The following is a 23395-nucleotide window of genomic DNA, read 5'->3' as shown; positions in this document are numbered from 1 at the left end:
CATCTTCTAATCAGGCAGGAAAATTTTTAAATTATTATTTATCACCCTATGTTATATCAAATGTCAGGGAATTTTCTTCTTTTCTTTTTTCTTGGCCAGGAAAAATTTGGAAAAGAAATTCACATTTTAAATATCTGAGGCCACCCTATTTTCTGCGGGTTTTTTTTTCTATTTCTTTTTTAAAAAACATTTTCCAATGTTCTACCACGCCTCCCGTCCCGACACTAAACATTTTTAACCTGCAAGAGGACACATTTTAGAAAGTACCCCGGATGCTCAAATGGCAGCGAATTAAAAAAAGTAAAACCAACAGAGCTATATACATGAATTATAGTTCACGTCTGGAATAGGTACAGAAGGAAGGTCTCAGAATTTTCAAAGTGGCGTGGCGGTCATCTCAAATTTCAATTTGCCTCTCTCGAGCGATGCGAATTACAGACGTACGGAACCGCGACAAGTTTGTAATTTTAAAACAGAACGAGCAACAGTACCTTCCGAGAAAAGTCCTCTTGCCATTTATTCCATTTTTCTTGGGCGATTATGAGCCGAGAATTAAGACGATTGCAGAACAGCGAGGGGCCGAAGGGGCATTGTCGCCAGATCGTGCTGAAAAATCAGCAATATTCCCCATTCAAACCCATCTTAATTATTTCATTTTAGTGGCATGGCAACTTTGCGAAGGGGCGAGCGCAGCTCCCGGCAAAAACCGCACATTCTCATAGGGTTAGCGTCCCAGTTACGCGTTTTTCGCTTGGCCAGGGATAGGGCGACACGAGGAGGCGAAACAAGAGTCGAATGACATGTTAAACAGCAATTATTCGCCTCGTGTGTTTTCTGCTAACGTCTTGGAACATCGGAGCGAATATCTTTATTAGATCCCTTCCCCTCAAACGAACTCCGCTCGGTTGCCCGACCGACGAAGTGAAGATCCACCCCGAAACCCGAAGGACATTCTCGGTTCTTGCGGGGGAGTTCGACACCACCGCCGACGAGCCTGCCTACCCTAATCGTCGCCGAGGGCACGCATATCTGCAAGACCCCCGATAATAATGCGACGCTTTCGATTCGCGAATTTCAACGATTGTTCTTGTCCGCAGGCCTAGGAATAGTCCCGAAAAACTCAGTTTTAGCATCAATATGTTGGTATCATTGCTCAGAAGTTTGTATCCTGTCTTTTAAGCCTTTCAGCGGGCTGATGATTGAAATTGATAGACAAAGCTATAGACGAAGAAGACATAGGGAGTACAGAGCGATCCTATCGGTTGAAATCGGTGGTTCCTATAGACTAAAGGAGGAAATGATGGACTAACTAGGTCTTTCGTGGGTTTTCTTTAGTTAGTCTATTACCTACCTCCTTTGTCCATTGCAATGACCCGCTTCTACCGATAGGATCCCCCCGTGTTCCTCTTGACCTCTTTGTCTATAGCTTTGTCTATCAATTTCAATAATCGCAGCATCAGGAAATCGCTAGGGAATGTCAAACTAAGCCAGGGCTATGATGCTCTGAACATAGCTCTTTGAACTTTCCTATTGTAAAAGAAGAAAAAGAAGGGGTTGGTTCCAATGTGCAGATGTTGGAGAGCGTTCACCGTGCAAACCTTTTCATTCATTATCACTAGGACATGATTGAATTATTATTTAAGATGTGGTAACATTAACGCTTTGTAAAAATCTGTAAACATCTGTCAAGATTTAATCTAACTCTCGTTTCTCTGATCTGTTGCAGGAAGGAGAAGCAGACATTTTTCCGAAGCAGTTTGACTCGGTGAAGATGCACTGGCATAGTTGCGAAGCGTGAAGTCTGAAGTGAAGTCGAACTTAGCCGGAGTGCAATGAACGATTTCGGTGACATCGCGCGCGTACGGGCCAGCGATGTGTCGGTGTAATTGACCCGGAGCACCTGTGCAAGAATAAGCCGACGGGCTACCAGTGACCAGTGACGTCGGAAAATGTGATATGAGCCGTTGTCTCTTAGTTTCCCCTTTTTAAGTGGCCTTTATGTTTCGGGTTTTGGATGCGGTGTTGTTAAAGTGAGCCTTTGAAGGAGGATCGGGGGCTCTAAATGGACTCGAAACTGGGGACCCATCATGAGCTGATGGACTTTCAGACGATGCAGTCTATGGACTGGCTCTTCAAGAAGGAACGCATCTATCTCCTCGCTCAATTTTGGCAACAGGTAAGAATCGAGCTTGCTTTCTATAGAATGCCCTCCCAAGTTTTTCATTTTGCCCTGCCTGTCATTTTTGTCTTTACTACGAACCGATTATTGAAACTGATAGACAAAGCGATAGACGGAGTATAGAGCGATCCTATCGGTTGACATGATTGGTTCTTATAGCCTAAGGAAGAAAATGATGGACTGTCAGGTTTCTCGTGGGCTGCCGTTAGCTAGTCCATTACCTACCTCCTTCGTCCATTGCAACCACCCGCTTCCACCAATAGGATCCCTCCAAATCCCTTTTGTCGTTTTTGTCTATAGCTTTGTCTATCAGTTTCAATAATCGGCCCGCTGCCGTGATAGCGAAGAGAGCAGTAAGTGCATGCTGGAGTGAACCTCGAGACACCTAAAAGCATGTGCATGTGCATCACTCTTACAGAAATGCACTTACTGCTCTCTTCGCTATCACGGCAGTATCAGTATAGCAACCGCCCGTTTCAACCAATGGGATCGCAGGATCGCCTAAAGTCCCCCATTGACTTCTTTGTCGATAGCTTTGTTTATCAATTTCGAAAACCGGCCACCAGGTCCAAGAGTCCACGCTTTTACCTAGCCGATGTAAAACAGGCGAGCTTTGACCGAATTCACCGTCTCAGATTCTAGCAACGCTGCGGAGCGCAGCGTCGGGTGCGCTACTGCTACTCGACGGCATGGGATCTCTGGGAGTGCGTTGTGCGGCCGGCGCGGCGCGGTGTCTCGCATGCGGCGCGGCGTCCGGCCGGGTAATAATTTCGATTCCATTAACCGATGCGGCATCGGGACTGCGGAGCGGCGAGGTGGGTCTGGCGTCGGCCATCGCAGCGTCGCGTCGGCCGAGTCGGTGACGTCGCGGCGTCGATGCGTGACGCCAACGGCACGACCGAGGCGCCCCTGCCGAACCGTCCGATCGCCGCGGCGGGTCCTCGCCGAGGCGTCGCGTTTTCGCGCCTCAACTGGCCGCCGCGCCGACGCCCCTTTCCAAAATGGCCGAGCGCCATCCGCGGCCCCACGTCGATCCTAGATCTTCGCCAGGAGGAACTAGGACTCGGCCGAAACTGCCGATATCCCGCCGTAGGTTAAATCTCCTAGGGACCGTCCCTGAATTACTTAACGTCGTAGGGGGAGGAAGGTCGTGGAGTGCGTTACGCCCTTATCTCTTTACGTGTTAAAGGATAGGGATCTATGGAGGATGAAGTGAAAGAAAGTCACATGTATGTGGGATTACCTGGAATGCGTCTAATTAACGTCAAAATGATGGCGCTTGTTTCTCGTCCACGACGCAACGTCAACGGTGGACGTGCTACGCACTCCCGTTTTGATATCAGTCACACGACAGCTGCTTCCACCACCGCTGCGTTGCCACATTGGAGGGGGTTTACACATCGGTTTACCGTGCTAAGGAAAAATGTCATATGAACTTTCGGAAGTTGCCAAATTTCTTCCGATAAAATTTTGTTTAGAATGATGTTATGACGAACATCCCCTGAAATTCTCAGGAACTTGAGATCTAATTACGATTAACATTTTTCGAATAGTCGGGGAAAAACTAATTCACAAGTTTCCCTGCAAATTTACATTTTTAGAGTAGATTTGGCAAATGTCGTAGGCTCATACGGCGTTTATCCTTGGCTTGGGGCTATTGATGATTTTTAAGTGTGTGAATATTGGAAAAGAAGCCGACCCGCAGACAGTTCTTTCGACCATGCTCAGAGCATATGACACCCCAATGTGACACGTGATAATTATTGTCGCGGGTGGATGAGTATTGTCGATTAATGGAGAGTTCGACCTGTTCGGTGTTTACTCATCAATAAATTTGAGGAATTAAATAGAGCCCACTTTCCCCTTTATCAAAAATTGATGACGTTTGATTAATCTGCAAACGATCGCGAAGAAATATTGACGATTCAGGCCTTCGATACTCAGTAGCGGAACAAGTATTGAAAGCCGTATCGTTTCCTTTCGCTGGTGAGACTCAAAAAACTTATACCTTGGTTTTTGACGTCGCTTTTTTTTACGTTTATATCTCATCTGAAGGCAGTGGCGTGGTCTGCTTGCGATATATCGATTAATCGGACATTTTTACCACGTCTAGAACTCTGTCCTTATGTTGTTTGCATACATTGGGCCCTCACTGGAAAAAAAAGTAGCTTGGATCTAGCGTCCAGACTCTTAAAAACATTGACAAGAAAAATACTCTTGATGCAATCCGATTTTTCCTTGAATCGAAGAGCCGAGCTTCTTCATTTAGGCTGATTTCCTTTTGATTCAAGCTAAATGTCCGATTTAATCAAGAGTATTTTTTCTTGTCAATGTTTTTAAGAGTCTGGACTCTAGATCCAAGCGACTTTTTTTCTATGCTGATGTCTTCATGGAAGCTTTAAATATTCAGAAAGCGGCAAAGTTTTTCCGTACAGACAGGTTAAAGATGGCAACCACTCTTATTTCTGTGTAGCTACTGTACCTGCTCACATACGACGAGGAAAGTATGACCAAAAAACTCCGGGACTCTCGTTCTACTCCTCGTCCTCTCCAAAAATTTTCCTCCTCTATTCGCACATCATTATCCATTATCCTCACCTCGGACCCGCTCGGAAGGCAAATTAGTCGCGAAACGGCGATGCACGGTATCGATTTTTTACTGCCCCCACGTTTCCCCCTCCCTCGTCGCCGGCCCTCTTTTTGGCGTGTGTTTTCGAAGAGCCGATATTATTAAAGTTCAGAAAGCAGATTCGAAAAGTTTTTTCTCGTTCCCTCGCGAGCCTGTGCGGCTTTCAGACAGCCATCTGTTGTTTGATTGATTAGAAAAAAAGGGAAAAACCCAATCTATGTTTTATTTCTGTGGCTGTGCCGATTCGACGAGCCGATTTTTCCTGGAATCCGTCGTGATCGAGCGGGGTATTGAACGCCGCGCGACGCGCACGGGAGGCCACGCAAAGGTTGCTCCAGCATGTTCGCGGCCATGACCATCGAGGGATGCAGCCTTCAAAAGTCATCGATCCACGCACAAAATCTCTTAATCTCACAACAGCATCGAGAGAAATTCCTATATCAGCCAAAACGAATGTCTTATCAAATGTTTCTCGCAAATTATTCACCTTTGAATCGCTGTGCATTCTCTCTGAGTAACCTCAAGTGGATCCGACACACTCGAGAAATATTGTTCATGAGCTACGTAACGCTAAATATCAGCTTTTTGGAAGTCCCTCCCCTCGAAACGCTGTTGTGACGTGGGTCCTCATCCTTTAACGCGTCAAAAAATAGCGTCACGCTCTTTGACCTTCCCCGCCTCTTCCTTTAGGCGAGGCGTGAACGATCGATCAATGATATTTCCCCATCTGGAGCCATGGCAAAGAATCGATATTAAGGTGCTCGTTGCGAATTCCCTCTTCATCGATCCTTTGTCATAGGTTTAAATGGCAGATCAATCGATGCATCGCAAAATACGCCACGCTCTTATTGTCTTCACAGCGTAGTGTATTTATTACGGACTCTTACAATTATCCTGTTAAGCACATTGTAAAGTAATGTCCAAAACGCACTCAAAAACGCACAAACCGCGTTGTCCGTGACACGCATTTTGGCGTGACGAATCCCTCTGGATCAAAATCAAATTTTATTGGAATCGATACATGGTATTTTTTTTATTTTCGGAGAATTTTTTTGACGAATCTATGTGAAGTATCCGAAAATTTCAAAGGAAATCATGCATGCATTTTCTCGAAAGAAATAAGTTGTCAGTGGAAATGTTGCAGCGTCTGAATGTTCATACAGCGTTTTTACTGAGGACGGCAGTGGCGCATGGCGCGACGGAAAAATAAACACTTGTGTTCTGGCGCTGAGCGGAGATGTGAATTGATTTCTCAGTTGTTATACGAAGTTAAAAATATTACAGATGAGTTACCTGAGAAAAAATTGTCACCTTAAAATCTATGTGCCGCTGAAAGAAACCAAAATATTGAGCTTTGATACATACATGAGGTCCTGATTCTAATTAGGAGCGACTCGTAGATATGTACACACTGTTACTATCCCATGTATTCAAACAATAGCACCGATATCGAGCGATCAAACGATGATTTGGATAATGCTGATGTTTCTTGATTTAACAAACTGATGATAAGAATCACTGGCAGACTAAAGTCCTCCGGTTTCGAACGCGAATTCTTGTCACGCAGCACGCCGCTCGAACGAACAGATTAGTTAAACATCTACACTCTTGGACAAAGGAATACTGGTTTACTTGAAAGATTAATAGAACAGTAATGATGTTTTCGGATGTGTTTCGTTTAATGATTAAAGAATTAGTAACATAATACCTTGACTCACCCACCGGGATGGTGATATCAGTTTCTGTTGACATCAACTCAACAGCACTGAGACTGAGAGTTAAGTTCTACTGCCTTCAGAGAGCGCCACTGACGATTCCGAATGAGCGGTGAATTTGAAATAGCACAGCACTTGAGATAATTAATTTTTATTACTTTTAATTCGTCAACCGACTCGATACGACCGACTCGCGACGCCATTAGCATTTCAACTGAGACTGAAAAAGTAACGGACTTTTTTAAACGCACGTGATTCGTCACTGCACCTGCCTAAACAGTTTGTGACGGTATATGGCCAGCAGTTTGGATTATAGCCGAACTAGTTCAGCTACTACCTAGAAGTGGTTTAGATACAACATAAACTTTTAGGTTTGTGATGAATCTAAAATGAGGTTTAGATAGTATATAAACTTGGTTATGCTAGGAGCTCAAAGATTTTGTTTACTACTTCAAACAGTTTGCCTATTAGCCTAATCGCCGCTGAACTGACCAGTTCGGCTAAAATCTGACCCTTTTTTTTTTCAGTGCAGAGAACCTGAGGTTGAGTTAAAAGCGTGGCCAATGAGCCAAGGAACTGGTCCCCCCCCCCCCCTGTGGCCCCCCTGTCACCCCCCTCCCCGGATCGACGGGAATCGATCGATTACCTCTGTAAATCAATACCGGGCTGCGATTGGTCGATCGATCCCGGCCCAACCGGTCGGCGAGGTTTCCACGACCGCTCCGACTAGATAAAATCAGTGTACGCGAGACTGAGCCTAGTTGTCGGCTCGCTCGATTAATTCGAAATATTACGATGCTTTTCTTCACGGGAGGTTTCGATCGCACGGGCCCGACCGATTTCATGCGGATCGTTGACAAGTATAAAGGGGAAAACGGTGAACGCGAACGACACTTTTCTTTCATATTCGTCACCGGCCGCGCATTGTCATCGCCCGCTGCGGTACATTTGGACCGTGCACGCTTTTAAATGCTGAAAAAGGTCAATGTGCACTTAAAAAACTTTAATGACGATCGAACGTAATTTTCTCCGCCGAGCGATGTGTGCGTGATTTAGATCAAATTACGAACAAAGTTCTCTGAAAAATTGTCAGAGAAATATTTATATTGTACGTGGTGTTCAAATTTTTCCGAACACTCGTGATGTATACTATGACACTGTGGTATCTAGCACTTTAACACTAATCGCATTCACCAAAAGTTTGGTAAATGCTACCAGATGTTTAAGTATCCTCACCCTTAAGTATATCACTGTGCCAAAAATCAAGTACGCTGATAAATACATTTGTGTCCCTGTGTTACTTTTAATTAATATAGGAAGTGAAACACAAACCAACACAAATTTTGTGTTGATGTTGTGTTGATTTTGGTACAGTTTGCGGTGAATTCAACGTAGAAAACAATGGAGGGACTAAGGAAATGCATTCCTCCTAATACGACGTTGGTACACATTTTTTTTATTAGATTTCTTCTAATCTTAACTAGGTGACATTTTCTTTTGAAATTGTCGACCGAAGGCTAGGGTTATTCCATGTTTTACTTCCCGTATTAACTAAACTTTTGTGTCGAAACTCTTTACACATGATAGAATTTCCCATACTTTTAGTGAAGTTTACCGTACTTTTTTCAGTTCAACTTAATATTTCAGTACCACTTAATAATATGAACATTATAGTTACTTTTTTCGTCTAAGGATACGCAGGTGATCTATTTTTGATTAACTTTCGTAGATTCGCCAACGTCGTTCCCGAGCGGACGGGGTTAGGGGTCAATATTGTGACGGATTCTGAACCTTTCTTTTCTGCTCCCCCTTGCTCAGATTTGAGTGACCGTACGGGCCACCTCGAGGTGTATTGGTCACGCGATTCTTAAGCATGAAGGTGAAATTTGCCTCTGTAATTATTACCCTTGTCCCTCCTGCGACTATCGCGAGGGATGAATGACGGATAACGGAGGCGAAGTCTGACATTCGTTCGATATTCTTAACGTTATGGAAGTCCCCGATCAACCACCACTCACAATCAGTCGCAGAACGGAAATGAGTAGCCGAGCAAATGCTTATTTTATGTGACCATCCACACAGGAAATACTGAAAAAAAAATTTCTTGAGATATTATTTTGGCTCAAGGCGTCGTTTTTTGTCGAAAAATTTGGTTTTTTCGTGCGGATTTAGCTGAATGTCAAGTTTTTTGAGTTAAAGAAACGTTGTTTTGTGATCGTCAATTTTAAGTTTAAAGAACGATTGCAAAACAACATTTCTTTAACTCAAAAATACTGACTTTATATTAAAGTCGCACAGATTTAACTGAAGAAAACCAAATTTTGTCGACAAGAGACTACGCTATAAGTCGATTCCACCTGCCGCCAAGAGGCCAGTGGAGGGTGGCTTGTCTCTGGCTGTGGCTTCGGTGTTGTTCGATTTTCTAACCGTTCTTTGTCATAGACCATTCGTAGAACACGAAGCATCATTGAATAGAGATGACTTTCAGCTTTGAAGTGACCAGGGTAATTTCTGGGGCCAGTTTTTTCGGTAAGGTCGAGAAAAATGATCCGCGGCGGTCATCGTCGTGAGTCCGCAAAACCACAGCTCGAGAAAACAATTGCGAAATTGAAGATAATCTGCCGGATTTGGATTCGCCTCTTCGATTCGAGGATTTTAAACCGTGATGATCGAAAATCCTAATCGGTCGGCGACGATGAGTCGTCCGAAATAATGGACATTGCAAGATAACATATTTTCATAGTTGCCATACCTGCCGTAAAACGCTCGCTTTGCTCTCAGCTTCAGAAAAAACGCTCTCCGAAAGTACGGGCCTCTCCGGAATCAGCGGACTGATTATTGAAATTGATAGACAAAGCTGTAGACATGAAAGACAGAAGTAGACAATATGGCGATCCTATTGGTGGAAGCGAGTGGCTGCAATAGACTAACCAGCGGTAACCGACAAGAGACCCTAATGATGAGTCCATAATTTTCCCATCCACACCGAGAAAAAAGATTGGTAGAATTTACCATTCCTTCACGCTGTATTTTACACAGCGTGGATTCAAAGTCGATTCTGCCAGAGGAATGGTTACCTGTAGCCAGTATATAGTAACGTGTACCTTTCTTCTGACAGAATTGACTCTGAATTGACGCTGTGTAAAATACAGCGTGACGGAATGGTAAATTCTACCAATCTTTTTCTCGTTAGTTACGAGAACCACTCGTTTCAGCGTTTAGGACCGCTCCATACTCCCTATGTCTTCTTTCTCCATAGTTTTGTCGATCATTTTCAATAATCAGCAAACAGCACTGGGGGAAAAAACACATTGGATCTAGAGTCTAGACTCTTAAAAACATCGACAAGGAAAAATACTCTTGATTCAATCGGATTTTTGATTGAATCAAGAACCAAGCCTCTTAATTTGAGCGGATTTCCTTTGATTTAAGCTTAAATCTGATTGAATCAAGAGTATTTTTTCTCGTCAATGTTTTCAAGAGTCTGGACTTTAGATTCAATGTGTTTTTTTTCCAGTAAGGTGATCTTTCCCGCGCGCGGGCATATAGACATTCTGACCCGACCTTACATGACAATGACCTTATGACCTCATGACCGCCATGATCCAACGCGAAAATCTGCTGTAAGAATCGCAGATTTCCAGAATTTTTCGAATTCGCGTGCTACGAAATCGGGCGTCCACGGACGGTTTTATTCGGACGATATCCGGCAGCGGCGACCTGAGCGCGGCCATAATTGCGCCTGCGCGAGCAAATGGCGCGGCAGCGGTCAAGGCCACGAAGAGGAGCCTCCCAGGCCCAGGGACGAGCGTGTACCGATGATCGGTGATCGCCGCCGAAAGCGATCGCGATTTTTCGAGACGATTCGACAATGTTGCCGTCCTTACTCCTCCTCGCGGTTTTTTCGGATCCGCACCGAGGTCATTAACGCCTCGATAATTCACTTTCGGCGACAGATGTCGTGAATTAAAAAAATGGGAAAATAGTCACCCGCGGGGGAAGCCGGGGGGGGGGGGGGGCAGATAAGACGCGGACTGTTTCGGGTGAATGATCGTCGGCTATTGTTCGGTTTCGACGGTAGTCGCTGGTTTTTTCGCCGGCTTAAGACCTTGGTCCGGTGAACTTGCAGTATTGGATTCCCCGCCGCACAATGGAAAGAGCTTTTCGGAGGGATCACTGGAAAAAAAAAAAAAACACATTTGATCTACAGTCCAGACTCTTAAAAACATCGGCAAGAAAAATACTCTTGATTCCATCAGATTTTTGCATGAATCAAAACGAAAACCGCTTAAATTAAGAGGCTTGGTTCTTGATTGAAGCTAGATTCTGATTGAATCAAGAGTATTTTTTCTTGTCGATGTTTGTAAGAGTCTGGACTCTAGATCTAATGTGTTTTTTTTTCCAGTGTATTTGACATAAACTGTGAATTTTGATGTTTGTAGCATCACATTAGACAGGGGCGATTCTTGTAGGAAATTGCACGAAAAATCAATGAACATGACCCAATTTAACCTAGAAAACTGCTGCATAATGTAACAACGGTTATATAAGCCTTTAAAGTCCCCATTCAATGTCCGATCTTTTTTATTGACCAGCTCCACTGTGCGCTGTTGCAGTTCCCATCTTCCGAAAGGCTGGGACCGTCCTTGGGATCGCGCAAAAACTGGAAGGTGACCAGTAGAATTTTCGAGGCCGGGAGCTGGGTTTCCTCGTCCAGCAACCTGGAATACCTACTGAGAATCATCAGGGATTTTTTTTTCATATCGGGGAATCAGGAAAAACGTATGATCGTGGGCTTTTTTGTAGGTACATCGAGATTTGACTTTCGACGGATAGGGAATTTCGTGGTAAATCGGGGAAAAATTTCAGTGAAAAAGATTTTTGACGCTGGTCCTTCTCAATTCAGGCATGACTGTTTTTAGCTGTTTTTCACCACAGACATTTTCATTTTTTGCAGGAGTGGATCTGGGTACTTCAAAGTTATTGAAGTGAGTGTCCTCTTTAGTATACACTCTCGAGCAAATCACTGATCAAGAAAGCCAGTCGATTTTTTCTCATCTCGCGGAGTAGTGACCTGGTGTTACGTTTACCTTGCCCGATGTGTTTACACTTTGACTGTGCTTCCGTAATACCGTTTGTTTACCGATCTTCATGCTCTATGTCAATCAATAATCTTCGAATCGATCGGAAGATTTTTGACAAACTTTCAAAACACGTCACACTTACGAAAGCTAAAAATACGCGAGCAAACGCAGAGAGAGTGGATTTTCTATCGCTGAATATTGGAAGCTGTCTTTAATTTTTTTCCATTCCGTTCTTCTTATCGCGATTGGTGTCAATTTTTGAAAATTGGCGACACTGTGTTTCCTCCATTTGAATGTATGTAAAACAATCGATTTCATGAGAGACAGGCTGCTTTGCTTAGAATCGATATTTATCATGGGTTTAAATGGAGGAAAAGTGTTGCGAACTGTAAGAATCGCCACTGACCGCAATCCAGATTTGTTGCGAGGAAATGACGTTGATTTTGATGAGGTTCTGCACTCTCCTGAGTTTTTGCCGATGTTGAGTTGCAATTGATTTTCACCATTACTAATGGATTTATTTTGGACTGAAGTGTCAAAAAGTCGTCGACAGGTGGCTCTGTTTCCACACTGTGCGAAAATGTCAACCTCATCATGTAAATATCTGTAAATAACAGCCCCCCTCAACTTTTTTTTTTCATTTGCCTACTTGTCTATCATTCAATCACGGTGAAATGTTTGATGAATTTTTCCATAAAATTCATCTCCTATATTATTTTTTGTGCCGGAAAAAACCCATCCAATCGGAACAAGATGGCTAGGAGGCGCAAAAAAGCGCAACGCCGCGGTTGGGTTCAAAACTCTCTCCAAATATCGAGAGGAAAAAAGCCAATGGCGAAGCTTTACAAAAAACGGAGTGGAAAGATCGGGGAAAAAAGAAAAAAATCAAACAATGTCGCACGAACATATCAAGGAGTCGTGTATGAAAGAGGGATTCGGGATTTTTCAATTATTATTTTTTTCATTTTTTGCTCGTGCCCCCCCTTCCCCCGTTCAATTTTAGTTTTGGAAAAGTTTACTACTACCGAAAAAAATTAACTCTAAGAATCGAAACCATTATCTAGGAATTTTCCTCGAATTTTGCGCGTGTTTCTCTCCTCTCATCTTTCAACCGATTCATCACGATCGTCTTGTCAAATTGCTAACAGCACATTCGGTATTACGCACAGTAGATAATTGATTTTTGGGTGGAAGTCATCCATCACTCCAGGCTCGTGTTTTTCGAATAATTTCTCCTGATTAGTCTCAGAAAACGAGTCGTGGAAAACAAAATGGGAGATGGATTGCGATTCGGCAATTGACGGACTCAAGCAGATAATATAATTCATAAAATGGTCAACGTCACAAGTGCATACGTAGACGATCGGGACCCCGGAATCCAAAACAAGACTAATAAAACACAAACCTGAGCAACAAAAAAAGCAGGCGGTAGCCCTAATTTAGCGGCGGCAATTTGCAGAATTATCGCGCGACCGTTCAGCAATCACAAGCGATAATTTCGCTTGCCCGGAGAGGTCATTTTCCCCGGGTTTTCGCGCACATTCGTGGGTTTCGGCCAGTCTCGAGGCGTAACAATCGATCATCGATTTTCCCCCATTTGAAGCAGTGGTAAAGAATCGATTATTAAGATATACCCTGTCTATCGATCCTTTTCCACAGGTTTACATGGCGGATGGATCGATGTATCGCAAAGCACGCCAGGCCACTGGTTTCGGCGTGACGTGGCTCCGAACGCTGTGTTTTTTGCACATAATTCAGAGCCCGCTCATGAGGTCCGGGCCGTTTCGCCATTCGGCACCGCGGATTAATTTAGCACACTCGTCTCTTCCGCTTTCTTTCTTAATTTCTCCTTCGCATTTATAACCTCAAAGGGCAGTCAGGGGGGCGGGGGCCGGATAATGCGCGTGCGGGTGTGGACGGGCACAATATTAGCCAGACGTCATTTATTTATAAGTTAATTTTTGAAATGAACGCTGCCGCCACCGCCGCCTCGCAAAGTGACATCGTTGTCGGGTTTTCACCCGAAACCTCGCCCCTCGAGAATATTTCAATTATGTTTAATTATGTTTCTCTTGTAAAATACAATAGAAATGAAACAAAAAATCAATATGAGTAATGAGAAAGAATCAGAGAATGTCTTCTAAACAATGAGAGAACCAGCGCCATTCTCATCTCAGAATTTGTGTAGTCGCGCCAGAAGCCACTTACGCTCATGATTAGTCTACATTTTGCGTTAAGGGACCAACAGTGCTCCCATTCCCCAGAACTGTTAAAAATTCCGGAACTTTTCAGTTTTTCCTGAGTTTCTTTCCGGAACTTTTGAAATTCCCGAAAATGTTCCGGATCTTTTGCATGTTTTGGAACTTTCTCGGAACTTTGGACGGTCATAAAATAGGAAAAATCCGCGGAAAAAAGTTCCGAATCCCGGAACTTTTGACGGTCATGGAATAGGAGCACTGAGAACCAGGATTTCGAGCCCATCTTTAAAAGCACCTACCTGCATGGAAAAACTAATGGCACTTATGCTGTTTTGAACAGGCAGACAACGGACCAGAACTATTAGAGCAGTAGAGGAAAGCAAGTCACTTCACATATAACGGAGGAAAATGAGTTCGAAGTTTCAGTTCTCCGTAAGACAAAATATAAAAATCTAATTTCAAGCCAAATTTTGGCACGCTACTTGTTTTTTGCAAACATACAATTTTCACCACGAGAAAACACTCATCCAAAAACAAGCCCATAACCATCCTCATCACAATGTTTTTTGAAAATTTCCTATGGACCCCTTCCGCTGAGCCCTATCCATACGTCGTTTCTAACATAACGCGACAAAGTTCATTCAAATTCGCACAAAGCGCGGGCGGCGAAAATGGCGATTTGGCAACGAGAACGATCCTGGCGACGATGAAGATCCCGAGACAAATCATTGCGATATACATCTTTGAGGACCCCCCCCCCCCCTTGCCCCCGCGGCATTCCGGCGGAAAGAATGAAATTATACATTTTTGAGACGCTATCCCTCTTTTTTTCACGATAGACAAAGTAGTCGGAGGATGAAAATAAAACGGCGGAGGAGGGGCGCCTCGCGCCCCCCCCCCCCCGTCCCCCCTATCGATGCAGGAGAAATTGAGTAACAGGTGCAAGAGTAGTAGATCAGGGCCCGACTGCGTTGTGTCGTCTTCGTTTTGGACGTATTTATTGCTGAAAGGACCTATGTTCCACGCAAACCCTATGTACATAGTTCCTTTTAGCATAAATACGTCCTTTTGTGCGAGGGTGTGAGTGAGACAGACGCGGAATTCGAGTCCGTGTGAAGACGTTTGTCTTTTGGGCGCGGGTGCGGCTCCACGTCGGATCATAACGTCTTTTACAGTGCCTTGCTAAGGAACAACGCCGTACAAAGCTTCAGTTGTTGCCAAATTTTTTTGGCAATTCTTAAGAGTTCTTTCCCAGTTTTTATTTTTTGAGAATTTCGTTCGTAATTGGATCTAAAGTATCGGAAAATTTCGGGGGAAAATATTCCAAATTTTCCCGAAAAATAAGTATTTTATGGGGGTAGAATCGCCAACATCCAAATGTTTACTGCACGCCTTCTCACTTTTATACTGCCTTGGTTTAAGGAGCAACGCCCTGCATGATCCATCGGACAGATTTTTTTCGCAAGAAAATGAATTCTGCATGGAGAACTTGTTTACTTTTCCCCTTGAATTTTGCACTTCAATCCAGCCTTATAGTTTCTAGCAAAATTCTCAAAAATAAATATTTCACGAAGTGAAATTTGGCAACATCAGAGAATTCATGCGGCGTTCTTCCTAAGTACGGCAGTATAATATGAGGCGTTCTTATTTGCTCGCAGTTATTTATCGATGCTGCAGAATCGTTTTTTCCCAGTTTCGGAAGCTCCACGTCGTATCGAGGGTGGAAACTCAAAACACACTAAACGCCATCAGTTGTTGACAAGATCGTGCATGGCCGTATAGCGTAGGCCATGGGCGGGTCTCAGATTTTGCCCGCAAAGTGTAGGGTATGCAACCCGGCCCACCGCGGAGTTCGAATAGTTGCATGTTAGGTTTGAACCCAACTAAGTCTATTCTTCCATTGTTCTTAGCGTTGTTTTGAGTTGAAAGAGCGGTCGGCCGGTCGGTTCTCTTTGATATCAAAGAAAAGGCTCATGTTTTATCAAAATACTAACTATAAACATTCCTCGCTCATACACCTGAACTGCAAACTGAGGGAAGAGCGCGCAACACGAATATAATGCAAACTTGCAATTCGAATGTCTAATTTAAATGATATCTCCGAATTAGATGGTATATTAAAATAATGCACTACGGTACTTTATATACGTTCCGTAATATAAATGAAACCCATTTTATGGGAAGGAAGAGGATTTTAAATATAGAGGCAGAAGAGGAAAACGGTAAAATTAAAAAATCTAACGATGCTTATTCCAATTCATAATTACGGAGAATCAAATGCAGTGAATCTCGCCTTGGAAAATTTTGTTTATAGTTCACGCTGTGTACATACTATGGTGCACTGTTTTTCCGATTTTAAGTGGTATATTTATAATTTTATCCGCGTCAAATGAGGTGTCTTAAGACAGCGCAACAGAGATTTGGCATGTGACTAAGAAACAGTCAAGAGTTCAGTTGGGATAGTTTCCGATCCTTCATTGTATGCCCATGCACAGGGACAGAGAGTACGTAGTTCAGGGTTTCTCCGCGAGAACGCGGCAGCGGTCGGATTCTAAGCTCTAGCATGGGAAAGCATAGGGGCGCTCTCTGTGTTGATTTTTTGGAACTTCTTCGGAGTTTCTCGTCCCCGTGAGGTCGCTCACTTTCCGTTTTGCCATATCGCTCTTGAGATTCATTCTGATGCTCCAAGTCAGTCAAACTTTCGGCGTTTGATTCCTTTGTACTTGCCATCTTTGACGTGATGCATTATCCAGGCGTAGATCTTAACACAATCGTGAAGAGAGGAACCTAATCAATAGGTCTTATGCACATTACATGCGCGTCTTTTCGTTTCATTCCTTCTCATAAAATTTATTTGTAAGTATTTTATCTTGGCACAAATAAGTCAAAATATCCTCATATTGCGAGTAACGTACTTTGGTCCAACGGCGATTTTTGCGAAATTTTTAATAGCACGTATAAATTGATGTTTTTTAGACGATTGCCTCATAAGAATTGTGATCAAATTTTTACGATAAATTCAAAAAGTAAAAAAAAAAAAAAAAAAAAAAAAAAAAAAAAAGACAGTGCAGTACTTAGTGGCCGAAAATCACAGGGATTCCAACTTAGTAGGAAAAACTATGAAATATACCAGGAATTGAGGGGAAACTTTGGAAAATACTGGAACCGCTGGCTATTAATATAGTTGTGATGGTTGAAAATTATAATTTTGGTTGTCTAAATTATTTCATTCCTGAATTTTGGATTTCTCCTTGACGCACTGGAAAAAAAACACTTTGGATCTAGAGTCCAGACTCTTAAAAACATCGACAAGAAAAAGTACTCTTGATTCGATCAGAATCTAGCTTAAATCAAGAACCAAGCCTCTTAATTTAAGCAGATTTCGGTTTGATTCAAGCAAAAATCCGATTGAATCAAGAGTATTTTTTCTTGTCAATTTTTCAAGAGTCTGAACTCTAGATCCAAAGTGTTTTTTTTTCCAGTGCGTCAAGGAGAAATCCAAAATTCAGGAATGAAATAATTTAGACAACCAAAATTATAATTTTCAACCATCACAACTATATTAATAGCCAGCGGTTCCAGTATTTTCCAAAGTTTCCCCTCAATTCCCGGTATATTTCATAGTTTTTCCTACTAAGTTGGAATCCCTGTGATTTTCGGCCACTAAGTACTGCACTGTCTTTTTTTTCTTGTCAATTTTTCAAGAGTCTGAACTCTAGATTCAATGTGTTTTTTTTTTCCAGTGCGCGAAAAAGACGACAGAGCTTTCGGGAATTTGGAAATACTATAAATTCTGCAGCAGTGTTGCCAACTTTGAAAAATCACCGATTTCCAATTTCTCTATTTTCTCACGTCATATGCCCTGCATGGGCTCTTTTCTGCAACAGTTCGACAACAAGGAGGTTTCAGAAGTCGGAAGGCGGACGGGGAGGGGAAGCTTTCAGAAGTCGTGGATTTATGGATTCAGCGGGTCATTAAGGTGGACCGGCGTTTTCTTTCAGTGCTCTCCGACTTTATTATTATTTTAACTTTGTTGGCGGTGGGCAAAGGGGTGAAGCTTTGGCTCACTCGAAATATCAAATGAGGCTTGATGACACACGACCGCGGCACCGGGGGAGGGAGGGGGAGGGCTCGACGGTGACAGTGCACCGACGCGATGCAGCCGCGCACTCGAAGGCTAAAAGCGCGTATCCCTCATAGCGTTCCGCGGGAGTTACGCGGTTCTTCGCCGGAGACCTCCTGCAATCCAGTGGCGAGGCGAAATAATCGACTATCGATATTTGCTCATTTGTAGCTGTGGTAAAGAATCGATTATTGCGGTGTGCGTTGCGAATGCCCTGATAATCGATCCTTTTCCATAGGTTTGAATGGGAGATCATTCGATATATCGCAAAGCACGCCCCACGCCATTGGTGCAATCCGTCATCTCGCGGATCCGGGACAGCCTGGCAACGTTGGACCCGATGGTGCATAAATCTTTCGCCTCGGTCTGCGCCCGCAGTGACGAAATCCGGATGATGAACGTCGAGGAAAATTATTATTTCATCGAAAATCGTGAAACATGCACATCTGATTCTCTGATTGATTCTTCTCGGGATTAGAGCCAACTGATATTTTCGAGTCACCCCTTTTTTCTTTCCGTTTTTGTGCGGGCCCGGAAAATTTTCCAAGGATTGAATGAAAAAAGTTCGAGACAATTTGCAATTAAATCTTATGCATGGGACTTGAAACTTTTAGCGTGAAACATCGGGCCATTTCAGAAGCCTGACGATAGAATTTCCCGATTTTCCTTCGAAAAAATCAAATCTACAAGAAACCTTACAGCGTCACAGACGGAGATACGCGTTTTATGATATTCACCAGCTGTTCATTTTTTTCAGTCGCGCGGGGTGAATTCGTGCGAACTATTATCGATAATAATCGACTCGATCAATAATTATTGTGACTAGAAATCGATTCTTTACTATAGCTTCAAATGGAGAAGTATCAAAAATCGATCATTTACGTCCCACCACCGAACGAGCTTGACCGCTCGGCGAAAGTATATCTTGCACAAATCTACGAATTTCGGAAGATCAATAAATCAACAATAAATTCCCGAACGATCTATCATCTACAGTGGTGTGAGATAAAAGCCCTCTCGTAACTCGTCGAAACATAAAGAAAAAACAGAAGAACCGTCTGGACTAAAGATCGAATCAATAGAAAGACGTCAAGAAACATCGAAAACACAAAAAAGTGTAAAAATAACAACAAGAAAAAACACGAAATCATTTACAGCAATTATTTGTAATACTAGAGAGATGCCAACGGCATATGATCTACTCTACGACTTTGCAAATAGAAAAAAGGCAGGAATAGAAATCTTTACAGAGCCAAACATAAAAAGATCAACCAACGATGGGCATTTTCTAAGCAAGAATAACCGAACAGCAATAAAAACAAATAGAAATCTAAAAGGTCAGACAGTGCAATGGGAATCCCACGATAATTTTGTCAGTTTTGTATGGAGAGAGATTACAATAATAGGATGCTACTTTTCCCCAAACGATTCCAGCGAAACCCTAATAAATGAATTGGAAAACCTAAGCGAAAAAGTACAACAGACTACAGGAGAGATAATAATCACTGGAGATTTTAACTGTCGATCCCCGCTATGGGGAGACAAATGTTTAAACACTCGAGGTCGAATTTTAGAAGACTGGATTCTCTCAATGGACCTAGTAGCCTGTAATCAATCCACCACTTATACTCCCACTTTTATCAGTAGTCAAGGAGACTCAGTTCCGGACATTATTCTATGCACACCAAGAACCCTATCAAAAATCAGAATGGAGATTTCACAAGAAGCAAACCCGAGCGATCATCAATGTATACTTCTCGAATACAACTCCGACAAAAATGAAGAAGAAGTCGAATTGAGGAAAGGAGGTTGGATACTAGACCCCAAAAAATACCCAGAATACTCTAAAATCACCCAAGAACTAACTAAACAACAACTACAAATTTCAGAATTATCACCTGCTATCTGCGAAAAAATAATCATCTCGGCAGCAGATAATGTCTTTACAAGAAGAGACACAATCAAAAAAGACAAGAATCCATACTGGTGGAATTCAGAAATAGGAAGAGCAAAACGGAAATGTAATAAAAGTAATAGAAAATTAATGAACCTCAGAATAAAGAAAAAAGATACAACAGAAGAACTTAAAAACTTACAAGAACTCAAAAAAGACCTAAAGAATAAAATTATGATCTCTAAGCATAATTCATGGAACGAGATAATCAAAGATCTAGACAGAGATATATGGGGCAAGGGTTATAAAATCTTTAGAAATAAACTTAAACGCCCTACAGGTCATGATACAAACTCACTCACGAAAGAGGAATTACTAGAAGCCATAGACAGATTATTTCCTGACTACGGCTACATAAAATGGAAGAAAAAATCAATCTCACCAGAAGAAATCCCATTAATAACAAACGAAGAACTCCAATATGCAATCAAAAAACAAAAGAATCACAAGGCAGCAGGTCCTGATGATATCATACCGATTTTGAGCAAAATTTTCATTAACTCGAACTTTGCAGCATTCAGAAACATGCTAAATGCAATGATGCTTCAAAACATCTTCCCAAGAGAATGGAAAACTGCTCGTCTTGCACTAATCCCGAAACCCAACAAGAACAAAACAACTCAGAAGAATTATCGTCCGATTTGCATGATCAACTCTTTATCTAAGATTTTTGAACACATTCTAAATCAAAGACTAATTAAAGCATTCACCCCAACAAGAACCCAATTTGGATTCCGCAAAGGACGAAATACAACAGATGCAATGCAAAACATAAAAGACATCTACGAACATCATATAAATAATAGTGCAACTCAAAAACGACTACTTTTACTATTAAATATAGATATAAAGAATGCATTCAACTCTGTAAACTGGGAAGATGTAATTGTAACAATGATAAAAAGACAGATACCACCATATCTAATAGAAATGTTTAAATCATACTTTACAAATAGATACTTGGTTTTTTCAGACTTTAAAGTTAAAATTAACTCAGGAGCAGCCCAAGGAGGTTGCTTATCTCCTACCATCTGGATCATAATATTTGATGAAATTCTAAATCTCCACACAACACCAGAAGCAGTTAAACAAGCATATGCCGATGACACCCTTCTTCTTATTACAGGCACAGATATATCAGAAATACAAAGATCAACAAAAACCATCACTCAAACAATAAAAACAGCACTGAAAAAGAAGAAGCTACTTACAGAAGATAGTAAAACAGAGGCGCTCTTATTACATGGTCCCAAAAAAGCGAAAGACGTAGAAATATCAGTTGGCGAATCAATCATAAATGCTGGGTCATCTCTGATCTCCCTGGGATTCACTTTAACAGGAAAGCTCAGGATGACACAACATATAAAAGATGTCTGTTCAAAAGCAAAGAAAATCACCTCACACTATAGACCACTGCTTCCCAATCTTAATGGTCCAGCCTTCATCCAAAAGAGAATAATGATCCACGCTATGCTTTCCGTCATTTTTTACGGTGTAGCATTTTGGGGTCCCGCTTGTAAATCAAAAGGAAACATAAATGAAATAAGAAAAACCATCAGACCCATGAAACTAGCACTATGTTCATCCTATAGAACAGTATCAGATGCATGCCTAGATATAATATCAGGTATACCATCCACCAAAATTCTAATTAAAGAGAAAATTGAAAAATACAACAGAAAAGACCCTTACGAAATTGAACAAGATAAAAAAATCAGATGGCAAATTGAATGGGAAGAAACAAAAGGGAACTTATGGATTAAAAAACTGATTCCTCAAATTCATATATGGCTAAACAGGAAACACGGAAATACAAATTATTATTTAACCCAATTCCTTACAAATCATGGAGCATATGCGCAATACTTATTCAGATTTAAGAAGAGAAGTGACCCTTTTTGCCCCATGTGTAAAAACCTAACAATAGATGATGCAGAACATACCTTTTTTCACTGTGAATCCTTCAAGTTACTCAGAAACTCTCTCCAAAGTAAACTAAATGTCTCAATAACTCCAGAAAATATCATCGAACAAATGATCAACACAAAGAAAAACTGGTATCTCATCCAATACTACATCACAGAAGTCCTCAAACAAAAGCAAAAAGTCCTGAACGAAGACGGAAACGAGAAGTCACCTGAAATGCCAACCTACCAACACTCCTCCCTCGATGACATGTCAGCCGACAATTCCGAGGATAACGCAGACACTTAATCATTCAGAAGACCGAGGATCTTCAAGTTATATTCTAACCACTTATTAGCTTATCTTTCGGGAATAAAAAAGGGGGAACCACCAATTTGTAAATATAGGAACTTCTTATTCTAATCTAACATGTAAACATAGGCCTTCGGCCATAGTTCTGTTAAACTATGGTTCCAACTTGTAACCAAAATAATAAATCAAAGTTATCTTTAAAAAAAAAAAAAAAAAAACTCGTCGAAACGCCTTTGCGAACTCACCTAAATGGGTCTGCAAACATCTCGCACATATTACATGTAGCGATGGCTGAAACTAAAGACGGACCTTATCGAAAAATCTCATGACCAACTCGGGCGCTATTAAATCAGCAGGAAACGACGAGTTCGTCACACGTAGCGTAGGATCGAAAGGGAGGGTTTGTATCGGAACGGGGGATGGGGGGGGGGGGGGGGTCGGGAATAATGAGGAAAAGTCAAGCGCGACGGTTTCGGCCCCCGGGTCCCAGTTGGAATTGCGGATCAGCGATAATTCCGTGCAGAGAAGGCGCAAAGACGCGACGGACGAAGCGGGTTGGACGATCGCGGGATTCGCGGGTGGGTGGCGGAGGAGGCTATCCAGGCAAAGGGGAGGGGGGGGGCAAGGGACCCGAGGACCCACTTCGATAGATTCAAACGCATGGTTCTGATACGATGTTGCCAAGGGAATTTCGAATCCCTCGAGCCTGGCGCTTTCAATGAATCGGAAAATTCCGTCTTGCAGCTGAACGCTTCACTGGAAAAAAGTCGCTTGGATCTAGTAGAGTCCCTTTATACTGAGAGTCAAGACAATTTGAATCCATCTCTGATCGGTTCCCGTATTTTAGGCCTCCACAGTGTCACAAACGGGAATAAAGATTACATTTTCACCAATTGCAAAGATTATAATCTGGAATGGACCAGGGAATTACGGGTTCGGCAAGGAACAAACGGAATGAGAGGAGGAACGGAGAAAGGCATTTGAGAATGGGCCGATCAAAGATTACGAAAAACGTTCAATTTCTGTAATCTTTATTCCCGTTTGTGACATCCATGAGCCGAATTGTCTTGACTCTCAGTATAAAGGGACTCTACCCGAGCCTGGCGCTTTCAATGAATCGGAAAATTCCGTCTTGTAGCTGAACGCTTCACGGGAAAAAAGTCGCTTGGATCTAGGGTCCAGACTTATTATTGTAACGGAAGTTCGAATAATCGCGCCAAACAGTGCAGCCGGCGTTAAACGTACATCAGCGCCTGCAAGACTGAAGGAATACCTCACGCATTGCGCCAAACAGTG

At 42.4% G+C, this 23395-nt stretch overlaps 1 protein-coding gene across 6 annotated transcripts in view; it reads left to right on the top strand.

The window, feature by feature from the left end:
* Positions 1-23395, top strand: part of LOC109040165 (homeobox protein, cut) — a 157587-nt gene that overhangs the window by 26779 nt on the left and 107413 nt on the right. For all 6 annotated transcript variants that reach the window (XM_072296667.1, XM_072296671.1, XM_072296669.1 and 3 more), the window contains exon 2: positions 1727-2176. In XM_072296667.1, the coding sequence (XP_072152768.1) occupies positions 2063-2176 (114 nt within the window). In that variant the 5' untranslated portion in view covers positions 1727-2062. The remainder of the gene's footprint in view (positions 1-1726; positions 2177-23395) is intronic.

Source organism: Bemisia tabaci, chromosome 2, assembly GCF_918797505.1.
Source record: "Bemisia tabaci chromosome 2, PGI_BMITA_v3".
Taxonomy (NCBI): Eukaryota; Metazoa; Arthropoda; class Insecta; order Hemiptera; family Aleyrodidae; genus Bemisia; species Bemisia tabaci.
Note: the sequence above shows the minus strand (reverse complement) of the source record. Positions and strands in the feature narration are given on the sequence as shown.